The 16348-nt window shown below is 39.8% G+C and overlaps 1 protein-coding gene across 1 annotated transcript in view; it reads right to left on the bottom strand.

Moving 5' to 3' along the window:
* Nucleotides 1-267: 267 nt before the first annotated feature.
* slc16a10 (solute carrier family 16 member 10) overlaps nt 268-16348 on the bottom strand; it is a 38804-nt gene continuing 22723 nt past the window's right edge. Inside the window, exons 3-6 of the mRNA XM_062437681.1 lie at nt 14189-14615; nt 8244-8387; nt 7701-7929; nt 268-4225 (exon numbers count right to left, since the gene is read on the bottom strand). Coding sequence (XP_062293665.1) covers nt 3996-4225; nt 7701-7929; nt 8244-8387; nt 14189-14615 — 1030 coding nt within the window. The 3' untranslated portion in view covers nt 268-3995. The remainder of the gene's footprint in view (nt 4226-7700; nt 7930-8243; nt 8388-14188; nt 14616-16348) is intronic.

Genomic DNA, 16348 nt, shown 5'->3' on the forward strand with positions numbered 1-16348 from the left:
GCACCCGCCCTTAGCTGACACTATAATGGCAGTAATATTCTGAATTGCTGTTCGTCATCAGTAAAGTAAACTGAACAGACACATGGCATTTAAAAATCTGTGTGTATTTACAGTAGCAGTCAAACATCTGGACACACCTTGCTATTCTTGTGAATGAGAAAGTGCATCCAAGCTTTAGACTGGTCCTGTATGTATATATGTTACATAGTGTCAGGAGTTAGTGCTTGTGTGTCACATATATGAAAATATAAATTAGGAGAAAGTCAGTTAAAATTGAAACATCTTTTTTTTTTTACTGTCTCGAAAAAGTTGAAATCTGATTGTTTACATAGCGTTACATTGCATATACTGTAGTTTACTGCACATTCTGCAGCAGATAGGAAAGATAGCAAACTAATATTTAAAGTAGAAAACACTTAAGGTGACTCATGAAATATGAATCATCAATCAAATGCAACACAGAGCAAATGAAACAAATTCAAACTGAGCATCAGGGAGATGGAAAACTAAGACAAAAAAGTAGCAAAGGTGTAGTTTTACATATAAGATCTATCTGTATTTGCAGCTAACACTAAGTGCAAACATATATACGGATATTCTTCATATAATCAGTGGTAAATGTGATGAGAGATTGAAAATTAAAAGTTATAACATGCTCATTAACATCCAAAAAGCCTCCAGACATGGAGCAGGACACCCATGTACCACAAGAAGCGTCTGGAGACACAATTAAGACAGAGAACACTTTGTATTTAAGGTCAAGTTAATTTTATATAAGGCAGTTTGTCTAAAAAATTGGTCTAAAAGTCATTAATAGATAAGAATACATTGTAAAAACGCAATTTTTTGTACTTTTCAAAAATGTCTCTTTGGATGGCACAGATTATTTAAAGAAGCAGATATGAAGCAAAAACTAGACTCTACTAGCGAGTGAAAATAATGATTAAGCATAATAAAACATTTAAATGTGTGTATGGCAGATTTACACATAAAATTCAGAGGTACAAATTAAGTAACTTCTTGAACATGAAGTTACTCGAGGCTCTCATTGGTGAATTAGCAGTGTGATGGTAGCAAAAAACTGTCTAAAATAACTCAATTTGGTTATAAGCAGTCACTCTTTGAAATGCTAGGCTTAAATTGAAAGGCAACTGATTTTATAATAAAAAATATATATATTTAAAAGACGTTAAAGGCTGTAAACGCTGCAAAGGCTTTCTCACACTTGTTGCGTAAAAAAAAAAGGCATTTCTGGTTCTGAGCAAAAAGAGCAAAGGTTTGGACAAGCTAGATCATTTTCTAAGACTTTGCAGTTTATTTGCATTTGTGGTGCAGACACACCGCTCAAACATGAACACTGCCTCTGATGTAGGAACAGACATGACAGGGCAGAGCTCTACTTTTTCACAACATCTGAGGTAGAGTGTGTCACAGGTCTGCAGAGGAGAAAAATCATTGACCCACAGCAGTTCAATGTTTGAGAGAAAGACGTCTGCGTGTTGTCACAGAGGCTGTGCAGCTCAAATCTTTTCACTGCCGAAGCAGCAGCTGTCAGTCTGTCTCTGTCAACAGTGACGGACCAGTGAGTGACTTCCTAACGTACTCAGATGGTTCACCTACACTACCCGTAGGCTTCAGGGAGGCACATGACAGCAAGCAGACAGGATGAACACACTTCTTTTCAGTTTGGGTCTTCAGTGAATGAAATCAAGACTTTAGGCAAATGTCCATTGAATGAATAACAGCATGACATTCTGCACAAAACAAAACAATAAATACAATATGAAAACGTTAAACAAACATCTTTCTACTGAGGGTTAATAAACTGGGCACAGAGTTAATGATTAACTTGACTTAAGCTGACCTACGGCCACACAGTCAATGATTAGCCAAACTCATGTCCTCAGCTTCATTTCATAAAGAGGAGACTTAGTCTCAAATGATTAGATACTGTAGGTAAATATTCCATAGCCTGTATTAGTACATGTGCACCAGTGTTTTCTATATATTTGGTCCTTTTCAAGAGATCATCCACTCAAGCAGATGATCTGTAGTTGACATAGTGACTGTTGTTTTATGACATGGACCTCGTCAGTTACTGGGCAAACTTTGTGTTTATATGTGAGGAGGTGACTCCGATTATTCCACTTTAACCAGAGTCAGCACCACACAGTAAAGTCATGTCGAACAATGAAAGCAGATTCCAGAAATGTTGGACCAACACACAGAGAAAAAAGAACACATTTTTAAAAACTCACTACTGTTTGCTGCTAAAAGAAATACTGCTTAATGACAATACTACAGTCAGTTACTAATGTACACAAACACAGTGTTTATATATTCCTTATCAATCCATTTTTACGTTCAGAATTGAAAATGGGTACTGGCTAAGTGATGCTGTTAAAGGAAAAGTTGAACATTTTGGGAAATACACAAGGTTTTAGAGGTTCTTAGAGTCCAATTTAGTTACATTCAGATGTTTCTAACCAGCTGTTAGCTTTAGCCTCATATTTAACCTCATTAACTCTCTGAAGAAAGTGACTGAGCTTTTTTCCCCCCAAAATGTTAAACTATTCCTTCAGTGGTATTAACAGGAAACACTGACGAGGCTTCTCAGGCACAATGTTTGTGCCGCTTGAAAGCATGAATCAGTCAGAACAGTCAGGGCTGGATTAAACCTCTACTGATCATCTCTCCCACTCTGTCAATTAGTAATAATAAATCATCAGTTTGTGATGATTAGTTTAAACACAGTCTTAGTTCGGATTGATATAAACTGAAATAATAAAGACCTTAAATTTAGAAATGTACCTGAGGTCCCCTCTCCATGACAGGATGGGGATGATTATGTAATAATGCAGGTCTCTTTTAAAGGTCCCTATACTTTCACTTTATATTGTGCGTATTATTTATTTTACCAAACAAATATGCAATTAATTACCACAAGCTAATTGTGACATGTTGGAACTGGGTCCTCAGAGCAGATGCCTGCTTGGTGATCCAGACTCGAGCACAGTGCGTTGTAAAAAAAAAAAAAAAGAAGATGATTTCCTGGACGTGTCCTGGGAGACAGAGCTGCTGGTCTTGAGTTGATGACAGCATTGTGCTTAAAGCTGTGTCCCTTAAAGAGTCGGAGCACCTTTTTACAGCTCAGACCATCCCAGAGGTTCATAAGCAACACTTCTAATGACCTCTCTGAAGTGATCCTCACTATACGTCCCTTTAAAACACTAGCAACAGATTTCCCCTGTATTTACTTTTTTTTTTTTAAAGACTATTTTAACAGAAGAATCCTGTCTGAGAGCAGACTGGGGATGACAATAAAAGATGGCAGGTTTCCATAGAGACCATTAGCGGACCAGTTTGCTTTGCAGTGACGCAAAACAAAGATGTTGATGGAGGCTAAATGAGGTTATGTTCCTGCACGTGACTGCTTTCATTTCCTATATGATCTAATATGTGCTCTTTGTCTACATCTAAAAAAATAAAAATATATACGGTAGTGTTGAAAGCTGATTGTAAAATAGTAATGTTTGTCCATCTTTGGAAGTGACATTGGCTAAAGACAGTGGATGTGCAGCTTTCACATTGCATCCAGATTAAGTACAGCGTTGTCTTCTTTCCCTCGTGACAAATATGAAATGTGCAGTTTCGCCCCCTTTTTCATTTTTAAAACTTCAAGTTTGCCTGCTTTGCTGTGAGATTAGTTCAGCATACATTTTCAACAATCTAATGCATAGTTCTTCAGGATCACATTCATGTCAAACTGTACTTCAGCCTGTCACTGCATCTGATATGTTTCATCGCTTTGGCTTTTTCTTTTTTTCTCCGCCATTCTGACTGAAGGCAGTCATTACAATCTTGGTTATTCACACACACACACACACACACACACACATACTGTATCTCCACACTGCTGCTCAGCAGTCTCAGTCTGAACCCCCGTGTGTCAGTTTGTTCAGTGGGGGTGGGGTGGGGGAGGGGGGGGGGGGTTCTTAGAGGACGGACTCTCCGGTTTTGCTCGGCGCATCTCCCTGAGCCTTCTCTTGGTCTATCATCTTCTGGGTGACGTCCTGCTCCTTGCCGAGGGCCTCCTCTTTCTCCCTCCTCTTGCGCCTGGCCTCCACCCAGGGTATCAGACACAGCACGGCCCCTCCCACAATCGGGGGGATACCTGCCAGGTAGAAGGACACGTTGTAGTCGCCCAGTCTATCCCTCAGGTAGCCTACAACCAGAGAGAGGGAGAGAGAGAGAGAGAGAGAGAGACACATTAAAGGAGCAATACGTATGTTTTTGTGTGTCTTATAGTGATGCTGCCATATGGGGACAAAGGTAGATACATGTCAAAGTTTAATGCAAAAACATATAAACAGCTGTGGTATGACAGGTCACAGGTTATAACTTATCAGCTGTGTTTTGGCCTCAGGCTTTGACTTCCAATTACAAATCTGACCTTACCAGAGCCTGAGAGGGTCAATAAACATCACTGTATGTGTGTGCATGACAAACATGGAAATGGGGGAAAGTATTACTGTGACAGCAAGCAGGTGGTGAAAAGAGAGATGATTGCATGTCATGTGACTGACTGACTACAACTGAATCAAACACAGCTGATCACTGATTGTATTCATGTATAGAGCCTGACCTGTGTGGAGAGAGTGCAAAAAGGGTTCAATCATGTACAATTCAAGAAAGATGAATTTGTTGTGTTTCAGATGCAAAGCAGCTGCTCATGATGCTCATGTGAGTAGAGGGAAACTCTGTGAATGCTCCTTTAGTTTAGTGTATCACAGTGTTGAGAATCTCCCACAGTGTACACCAGCAATTTATATGTGCAAACATTATTATAGAATTATTACTACTAATTAGTGAAATAACTTCACTGGTTTACAGTCAAATGGGTTCATTTATGGAACAACTGTGGTGAGGAACTGAAAACAGGTCAAATAAGTTTAACGTTTTGTTTTTTATTGTTATGTTAGGCATCATAAGCTACAATAATAATAATAATAATAATAATAACGATAATAATAATAATAATAATAATAATAATAATAATAATAACGATTAAAATAGCAGCTGGACAACACAACTATGAGTCTAAGGGGCTGATTTACTAAGATCCCAAATAGTGTGTACTAAATTGCGTGCACAATGCAATAGTGCGTGTTTAGTTAGCGTGTGTTTTGCAGGTGATCTACTAAGAATAACTGTGTAAATGAAAACAGGTGCAACAGGGTGGAGACAGCAGTATTTAAATGAGGGTTTTGTGTCTTTATGGAGAGTTTGGACGATCAGAAAGCTGCAAGCACAAAATGAAATGTGATCAGGTTCTAGTGGAAGAGGTTAACTAATATATTGAGTTATAACAAAAACTAATATTACCAGTAAAACCCACATATGAGAGAGCATTAGTGACGAAGTCAATGCTGTTAGTAAAACCACAAATATTCCAAAAATATTAACACAGGTGGAAAAACTCTGTCCTGTGTGTATTCTGTCATTGTGCCTCCGTCTCCTCGTCTCCATAGTAACAGCAGGTTAATACCTGTCCTTCAAAGGTTTTATTTATAGACACAGTTAGCGTCAGAAATAATACCTTCAGGTTTGTTAAATCACAATGTGTGTGTTAAATAACATATTTACATTTTCTCCTCCCTGTATTTTACACACTGGGGTTAAAACACCTCATATTACATTCATTATGACAAACTACTAATATTACATTCATTATGGTAAACTACTAATATTACATTCATTATGGTAAACTACTAATATTACATATTCATTATGACAAACATACTAAATGGACAGTCTGTATTATCTTACACAGTTAAAGACACAAACCTCAGTGCGCTGCGTTAGTAGATCAGCTTGCACATTTTTTGCGGGTGATGTCAAGTTTGCACACGTTTCTACACACGCAGACCTTTAATAAATCAGGCCCATAGTGTATCCTTTAATTTCACTCCCTGCACATTTAGAAGCTGGAAAATGTCAAACTTATCAGCAGGTGGAGCTGTTGAGCTTTGAATATGTGACTTGTGTGTGTTAAATACAGAGTTGACTTTTTGTCTTTATTTCAGGACGGTATCTGAAGGCTTCATCTGACAAAACCAGTGGATGTGTTTGAAGAGCAGAGGTCAGAGGTCCCTGCAGTTGTTACATATTTTCATCAGTAGTATAATATTTGTCATGTCATTTAGGAGACAGACAGTGAAATGAAGATATCTTGTGTAAATGTGAAGTCAGAAATGGTACAAACTCACAGAGGTAGACATGTAACACAGTGAATGAAGTGTTTTGTTGTAATCTGCTTTATAACTACTACTCAGCTACACAAACTACTACACACTGTTAAATATTAAACCCTTTTTGGCATGTTTTACATGTCTATGAGTTGATAGCAGAAGAACACCACATGGTCTTACCTTTAAACTGATCACATGGTTTAATTTGAAATGATCTCATATTTAAAGTTTTGTGTGGCAGAATTGAGTTTTTTCTTCTCTCCTGCCACATTAGTCTCAACCCCTCAGATCAATCTGCTGATCTTGTGTAGGGGGTCGGATTAAACTAGCAAACTGTATATACACAAGTTAACAGTAGCTCCACACTAAGCAGCTACAACAGTAACATGCTGCTTATATATTGATGCGTCAATAACATTCTCATTATGACATATGTAGTAAATATTTCTGCAACAGAGCCATTTTCAGCCAAACAACTACTTTTGATTTTCATATCTGAGGTACATGTTGCTGTTAATAAGATTATGAATGCAGGACTTTTACTTGTAGTGGAGTATTTTTACATTTCTGTAAGTACAGGATATAAATACTACCACCGCATTCATTACTAACACTGAGACACTGAGACATCATTCATTAAACGATGGACTCAATTGATAATATAGATCCCATCCAATATATCAGTCAGCTAATATGATTGGCTGATATTGGCCTATCATATCCATATCAGTATTGGTGTATATGTTGTCCGATATATGCTGATATTTTTTATTCTTTTTAAGTAATATAGGCAGCATTTTAGGTATATATTTGATCCTTTTTCTAAATTCAAGATTTATATATACTTACATGTGTTTTTTGATTTTGATATTGATTTCATATGTGCACTGATGTCATTTTATACAACAAAGTGTATTGTTAAACTGTAAAATATCACACCTCCATTATATTATACATATTTGGATTTTAAAAATTGAGGGATCATTGCAAAAATTGTGCGTATCGGCTTCAGCCCAAATAATCCAGTATCGGTCAAGCCTGACTGAATAATGAATATGGCAGCTGGTTTTCCTTTTCCATCTCCTCCCTTTTTTGTATGATTTACCATTTATGAATCATTATACCTCAATTATGTAGAGCTAACTAAATATTTACTGTCCCTGCTTTTCAATGACTGTGATGTATATTTGATGGTGCCTGGCAATAGGTCTGTTCATTCAAATAGAAAATAATAAATGATAAGTGTCCTTCACAGTGAGGTCAGAGGTCAGGGTCAACTACAGACCAGCACCTCTGGAGCAGAGAACTAGCATTTTGCTCAAAGGCACTTTACACTTTTTACACTTTGTGTAGTACTAGCTGTTGTCACTGTTCAGCATGATCTGAGCTGTCATATGATCTTATATTCAGCTGCTTATTGGGAACATGAACACAGGCTTCCTGTCTTACCTGCAATTGGAGGTCCAACGGTCATGGGCACCGACATCAGGCCTAGCAGGAAGCCGATGGCCTGGGACACATCTTTGGACCCGACCAGCTCGAAGGCGATGGGGGCCATGATGCAGATGAAGCAGCCGTCAAACAGCCCCATCAGCAGGCACACAGCGATCAGCCCCCCAAAGACGTTGCACAGAGGGATCATCATGGACATCACGCCGATGACAACGAATGAAGTCACCTGGGAGGAAGCAGGATTCGGTTGGCTCTTCAAATTATTTTACTTTGTAGTAATTTATGTAGTCATTTTAAAATGTTCCCTGTATGAGTGCAGTTTCCTTTCAAGTGTTGACGTTTTTACTATCACAAGATCATAAAAATGCTGTTTCAGGCTTTTCAGTGGTCACAGCTTTTTCCATGCAAAAAGAGGAATACAAATGTTGAATATCAGCATATTAGAACCCTGGTACACCACATCAGCTGGAAAGTATACAGAAATGAAAGCAACACCAACTTGGAGTCTCTTTTCATTGTCTGTGGAGGCCAGTCACTCACCTGCAAGTAGACTTTGTTGACTCCTTGAACGTAGTCTGCCACCCTGCCAAAGATAAGACGGCCCACCCCAGACGTGACGCCAATACACATGAGCAGAACCTCTTTATTGGCATCTTTTCCGAAACGCTCCTCCACATGCTTCATCTGTGGACAATTAAAGAAACAGATGAACCGACTGTCTCATGGTTGTATTCCAGTATCCAGTCACGTCCAGTAAAACAAGAAATACAAACAGCAGAGGAAACATCAAGCAAACATAACTGCAGTGGTGGAGATCTCTTAAGTTTTCGAGTGAGGTGCTTTTAATGATAATCTACTGTCTCACCAAATTCTTAAATTATAACACAGTATTGTATCTTTTAGATTTCCAGTGAGAGCATGGATGCTATTTTAAATGTATACATTTGAGTTTGGAACATGTTTTAAATGAATAAAAGAAGTTTAACGGTTGTCAAAATTAGACCAATCTCGAGAAGGCCTGATTTGTATTGGAGCCAATGGCATAAAAGATGGTATCATCAGTGTAAAATGGACATTGGAGTGCTCATTTAGAGAATAAATATGTGAAGAGTAAATGAAAGGGGGAACAATACTGATCCTTGAGGGACACTTTTCCTTTCTAAACCATCTGGGTACTTGATTTGCAACTGTCTGTCTGAACTTTACCAAAAAGATATGATCAAAACCCATATATAGCCAGATTGCAGCGTAATGTAAAGTTAACAGTGTCATTCATTGCAGCAGTTGCAGCACTTATTGTTTTTTGGAGGTCTAAAGCAGGCCTGACTGCTGGGACTGAAGAACATTATTATTCAGGCATGTTATCTAGGATTTAAGACAGACAGGAAAGCTTATATGCAAGAATTTGATGATGATGATTATGATGGGTGAAGATGTAAATGTGCTGAGGACTTGACACTTCACTTGATTGGGATGCTCAGTGTTCTGCATACTTTGTTCAGTAATCTTGTTGTAATCATATATGAACATTGGTTGGCAGTGTTGCAATTAGGCAATTTAGCAATTGGACAAGAAAATGTCTTAGTTTTGCAAACAGAGTGGCGCCTCCCGCTTCTCTGTGATGTATTAGCCATTCTTCAGGCAGGAGTTTGTTATTACTGCTATGTCTACTGCTATTCATCAGCACCTTTATCCAGCAAAACCCTGTCTATATTTCAACATTCCTCATTTATCTTCCATTTTTTTGTGGGCAGTAAATACTAGTTTCCACTTCAGATCGGGACTGAGCAGCCCAGATGTTTGTTTTCCAGACTGCTCGCTGTATCCATGTCCCTCCTACCCCGAAGCACCAATCTGTGAGGCCCTGACTCAGAGAGCCAGAGAGAAAGCGAGGGGCCTGCTGTGTGGAGCCCTGCCAGCTACTTCTACTATACCTCCAGGCAGGCAGCAACAGTCCTGCTCAAAAGCCCTGTCTGTCTGCTGCCTTTACCAACCCCCTCACCCCCCCACTGCCTGGCCCCCACCCTTCACTACTGTGTCGGTCGCACATCCATCTGCAATGACCTCTGGATGACTTATTGTCTTTGTCAATATGGAACAGCAACAGGCTCTGTATTCAGGGGTGTAATGCTCAGAGAGGATTGCCACATCCAAAAAGCATGGCTGCAGGCATAGCAACTTGAGACTCAGTGTGTGTGTGTGTGTGTGTGCGTGCGTGTGCATACACATGTCAGGTCAGCAGAATGACTGATGGTAAACACGCCCAATCAAGGCTGAACCTTACCAAGGAAGTGATTTTTCAAAGAACCAGATATGACTGGCCTTCTCCCTAATGAAGTCTTGTTTAAAAGGTTCATGTTACTGACTTAGAACTCCCTTATCATTACCCTTATCAGTCAGTGAGTGGTTGATGATCAGTAGTGTAAAGAATGTTGTTTTTGGAACAGTTTTATTCACCAGAAAATCACGAAATACTGAAAAAAACAAAGTTTGCATTTTCTACATTTTTTAAGACTTCTCCAGAAACTGTCACTCTGAGATATTACTCAGTGTTTCTCTTCACAGCTACACTTGTTCATCTGTGTGCTGATGTTAAATGTACTGCTGTTTATCTTCAGAGATGAGTGGTTCCTTATCTGTAAGAATCCACTATGGTGCAATGTGGTGATGGTGTAACTTTGCCTCAGTAAACCATGATCAGGTCAAGTTGATCATGTAGCCAAGACACAAGATAACATTGATCTCTGAGAAATAACCAAGCGAGAGAAACAAACACGCAAACAAAAACAGCACACACATATCATCCTTTGATAAGGTTAGTTAGAACTGAGACAGACAGTCCCTACGCTCTGATGTCCTTGTTGGACAGACATCTATAAATCTATAAAACACAGTCCCTCTGTCATAGTGACAAGCTGGGTAAATGCCACTGGGATTTTTCAGGCACACACAAGAAGACATTCCTTATTGAACTCTCTGACTCATTCACACACTGCATCAATTATGTCTGTTATGTATTCGAGGCTTCCTGCTAGCTTGCAGTATGGTGCTGTGTCACATGTTTACACATTATAAATAAAAATGCTAGAAAAACAAAGAGAAGCTCCTCTGTCTCCAAGCAGATTAGATGGGCATATAGATTCAGCGGTGGTTATCTTGTTCCACTTATCTTGTTCCACTTATCTTGTTCCAGCCTGTAATCATGCTACTGTTTATCATGGCGTATAAACATAAGCCGATCAATCATTGCCACCAATCAGACTGTGTCTGAATCTGAAACACTACTGCACCCCCACATTACTATACGCAGAAAAAGCACAGCAATGTTCCGGCAACTCTTTTAAAAACAGTAATCCGGTTTATATCGAACATATTTAAGCCATGGAGTCCTTCAGAGATTTCAGAAGGAAGGTGTTCAGTTGTTAGTTTTTTGAAAGTATGCATGCTTCTGATCATGTTTTCAGGCACACGTTATATCTATAAGTCGATCAACAAAAATTAGTAGCAAGTTAGAACAGTTGTTTTGTCTTGTCCTCGATATGTGTCACATTTGACCAATAAATAATAATCACAATAAGAAAATACATAGTTCAACTACTAACTACTTTTAAGCCAAATTCATCTATTCTAACTCATGCACTTTAATATACACAAAATCATTTCCCACTCAGGAAATTTGTCCCACTTTTTCCTTTGCCTTTTTTTTAATACCTTTAGTTTTCCTACTTAGACACAGTGGTGCTCCAAGCTAAATTCTAACATTAACATGCTAACATGCTCACAGTGACCTGACATTTTACTAAGAAATAATAAGCAGGTGCGCAGGTCGGGTGGTTAGAGCGCATGCCACGTACGCTGGCGACCCCGGTTCAAATCCTGGTCAGAGGTCCTTTGCTGCATGTCACACCCCCCCCTCTCTCTCCCATGTTTCCTGTCTGTCAACTTCTGAATAAAGGTGTCAAAAAAAAAAAAATATTAAGCAAATACACAGTTCAGCTTTTAAGCCAATATCCTTTCTTCATGTCTAACTCGTGCTTTTATATACACAAAATCATTTCCTACTTAGGACATTTTTCTTATTTTTTAATTTTAAATTTAAATTTTCCTACATATACACAGTGGAGCTTTGAGCTAAATGCTAACATCTGCATGTTAACATGCTCACAGTGACAATGCTAATCTGCTGATGTATCACTTTGCTTAAGTGTGTGAGCATGCTAGCATTTGCTAATGATGAGAATATTATAGTATTTGGTCAATAACCAAAGATTAGACAAATTGACATTTAATCCTCATGCTAGCGCAAGGAAACAAAAGTTTGGCTAAAGTTAGTTAATGTAGTTTAATTTTTCTCCATTATTCTCACAGCTAGCATTCAGGGCTGTCAGAAAAATAGTTATTAATAACACTAACAAAGGCCATTTTTCTATTAGGTGTGACTGTTCCAGCTCAATGGCACTGTGCTCACTGGCATGGCTTACTGTGACATAAATGTAGCCGTTAATGTTATTAGTAACACCTGTGCCTCTCCTGCTATGACAAGTGAAAATGTCAGCAGGGAAGGTGCCAGGTCTCCAGAATCAACATGACATGCTACATTCAGGTAATAACATTGCACAAAACCAATGCACTCTTACAACCTATTTTAATAGTGTGTTTAACAGTGACTTTTCCCTTCCAAAGCCCCACTGAGCACCAACACACATTCTCTCTGCTCTCTCTTCTTGGCTGTTTTATGGTCATTAAACCCTCCAGCCCCCTTTTCAGCCCGCACACCACAGCCCTGCAGGTGCTCCTCATTAAACATACTGACACAGGCTTATTTAAAAAAAAAAACTAAAAGCAGCTTTCCAAAAGAGAAGTGCCACTCTGTGTGATGTTAATGTGAATTTGTGATGATTCAGCCATTCTGATTCAACACAGGCAGGGCATGCGTTATCTGTTGGGCTGATATGATGGAACTTTCTTCAGAGTAGTGCAGCAAATTATCTTCAATTTGTTGTACTACTCTGCCCTTGACAATAGCTGACCACACCTTTTACAAACTCAATTTCAAAGCAAACTCACTATACCTGAAGGACAACGTCTTATCTCTTATCAGCAACACTTAATAAAATAAATAAAGTGTGTGTGTGTGTGTGTGTGTGTGTGTGTGTGTGTGTGTGTGTGTGTGTGTGTGTGTGTGTGTGTGTGTGTGTGTGTGTGTGTGTGTGCGCGTATCCTAAATTGGACTTTACACTTTTACTGTCTTCAGATATGTGCAGCTTGATTTGAAAAGAGGGGGAAAAACACATGGAGCAATAACTGTGTGGCTCTAAATGGCTGCACTCAGCATTTTGTTAAAGGAAACACACTCAAGCACACACACACACACACACACACACCAAAGAAAGGAACCTATGGAGAGGTTTCGAGGGCCTAATAGGAGTCTCTTCCTGAAAAAATGAACAATGTGCTATTTGACCCAATGTTTTTTCCTTCTTTTTCTTCCCATGCAGAGTCACAAGGCTGGAGCCTGGCCTGAAGTGCAGAGAGGAGTGCTGGAGGGTGGGCTCCGTGTTTAGGGGGAGAGGCGGGTGCAGGGGGGCTATGGGGGCCAAATGTGGCGCCGAGGCTGTCGGCGAGCCCCTGCCGTGTCCTAGTCTGAGGAGCAGACACGGGAGAAGTGTTGGGAAAACAAAAGGCTGGGATCTCCGGGATAGGTTGATCTCCCTCCAATAACAGAGTCATCGTGTCTAAATAAACACGTCGTCTCCTGAGCCTGTCCAACACATCCAGGCTCTGCTCCACAGCCCTCCCAGGAAGATGTTTTCTCCAAAGTCACATTTTCCCATCTTATAGCCGAAATAAATTGATTCAGGGAAAGTGACACCTGTTTACAGAACTGTGTCTTGAGTCTCTTTCTGTCATGTTTGGTTCGTGGGGACCACACGGCTGAATTATCTCGAGAGGACATGAGCTCTGGCAAAGGCATCATAAAGTGCTGCTTTCTGAGATTTGGTAGATCAACGTTAAAACTGAACGGAACTTGCGTAGCTTTTGAGAAGTAGTAGGAGTATTTTGTATTTAGGTGTTTACATACCCAGCTGCTGCTTACATTCCGCACCATCGCCTGGAAAACCCTAACCGGGATTTAGACTTCCCTCCCTCTCAAGTTTCACATTAATGTAACTCCCGTTGCTAGTATGTCTTTTGATATCTGTGTTGTTGAAGCTCCCTAGTTGACCTTTTGCTCTTATTCCTCCCCTGTGCCAATGAACACTCAAAAACATGGGATTCGGATACTGGGAAATCACGCCATGTATCTGTCTGTTAGCATTTGGGCGCTGCTATTCGTCATTGGAGTAACCCTTGACCCAGAGAGTGGAGTGGTGATACTCGGCGACACAAACAACATATAAACATGCAATACACGTGAAAGTCAGTGAAAGTGAATTGGATTGGGAAACCACAAAGGACGAGTCTAATAGAAAACACAAACTTACCAGGTGAACATAAGGCACAAAGTAGCCATAAAGGGCTGCTGGGATACCGAAGGCCCATATGCGATATCCCAAAGACTTCCAGATGTTGAGGTTGAAGATCTCCTTCATGGGTGGACACTTGCCTGGGCCGTTACTACTGGGTTTGACTGGCAGCAGGGGCTTGTAGGTGAAGCCGGCCAGCATCAGCACAAACATGAGGATGCAGAGGACGCGCATGGTGTTCTGGAGGCCTGCTTTCTCCAGCAGGCCTGACAGCACGAAGGGAAGGGTGATGGTGAAGATGCTGCTACCGGCTGTCACAATGCCATTCACCAGGCCCAGGCGCTTCTTGAAGTAGTGACCCAAGATGACCAGGCTGGGCTGGTAGGCGAAAGAGCAGCCACAGGCGAACACGATGCCATAGGTGAAGTACATGGGGCCCAGGGACCTGCAGGGAACCAAAACATCAAGGTACATCACTACACAGCCTTTTCAGCGTGTTTAACTCTTATACTACTGACATAAATGAATTTCCAGGATAAAAATTCATCCAAAAGTTTTGGCTGAAAGAGAAGTTATCAAAGCTCTCCATCAGGCAGCTGTTAAAATACAGTACCCAGAGCCACTAACAGAGAGAGTTCAGACAACTCAATAATAGGCACCATGTTGTCACCATAAGGATCGATGGTTCTGAGTGAAATTAAACGAAGCGGACATGCTTTGTCTAAATAAAGCACTTGTTTTCGCCAGTGACAGGCTCATTAATGTCATTATCAATGGCTCACAACATGGAAAAGATCCCTACAGAAGTACGTCCATGTGTGTTTACCACAATAACTGCTTAAAAAACTGTAAAATCACCTTCAGTAGTCAGTCATCACAATCAGTGTTTACCTTTCTCTTCTTCCACTCCCTGGTGTAAAACCGGTGTTTGTAGTTGTTCATTGAAAATAAATGTGTGTGTGCATGAGTGTGTGTACGTTAATGTGTGTATGTGCAGATACAAATAGATTCTTGCAGATCTGCATTCATAGCATAATATTTAAATCTCTCTATCTCTCACACACACACACACACCTTCAAAGTTCACTAGCCGAAATGTGCTGCACATTAACGAATACAGTACAGCACATTTGAAGTGTTATATATTATATTCTATTGAGTTTTACAACCTGTGTGTGCATGTGTGTGTGAGTTGATGCATGAGTGAAAGTGGATGTGTGTGTGTGTGTGTGAGAGAGAGAGAGAGATTTAGACATAATCCTATAAATGCAGACCTGCAAGACCATATCAATTCTCCACTCGTATCTGCACATAAACTCCACACACTCACACACACACATTCATTTTTCAATACACACACTCTGACACCCATACCAACACATCCAGGTCATTTTGGATGCACTCACATTTTGTACTGGTCTGCGGTCCTTCATAATACAGGATGAGCAGGACTGTGGAACACTGCATTGTATTCTCCCATAGAGCTAAATACAGTTAAATGATGTCATCTGATGAAAAAAATAATTGCTGCAGTAATAACCTGGACAGCACTCCGTTTTTATTTTAAAATGTGTCTTATTAACTTATTACACTAGATCTTCACCTGTCACCTTCTATTGATGTCAGTGAGAACTGGGATGCAGCTATGGTGACAACATGGCGCCTCTGAATCACGTGACAGCCCCTGAACCAATCATAGCACAGGACTGTTGAGACCAAGTTGTCCGAACTCTCTCTATTAACGGTTCTGATAGTACCAGTCAAAAGTTTAGACAAACTTTCTTATTCAAATGAATGGAAAGGTGTGTCCAAACTTTTGACTTGTACTGTATATATGATTCATTTTACAGGATTAAGCAAGTAAAAACAAGTTTATAGTGGTTGCTCCTGGCTTTTTAAATCATCTGTTCTTTCAGATGATTGATGAATAAGTAATACAAGTAATACAGGAAGAATAGACTGTAGAGGGAGAGGTAGAGAATAACATTGCATCGCAGCAACAGAAGGTCATGGTTGTCTTGTTATGATCTTTTTGATGAATGTGTCTAACTACTGTTGATCCTGACCTTTTCATTAGTAAGCAGCTTGCCCTTGGGTCTTGATGATTCTTCTTACAGCTGGCTCAAAGCATATCTTTCTGGTGAAGTTCAGACATTTGAAGTTGTCCATCAAGGATGA

Source organism: Scomber scombrus, chromosome 17 (assembly GCF_963691925.1).
Source record: "Scomber scombrus chromosome 17, fScoSco1.1, whole genome shotgun sequence".
Lineage (NCBI taxonomy): Eukaryota > Metazoa > Chordata > Actinopteri > Scombriformes > Scombridae > Scomber > Scomber scombrus.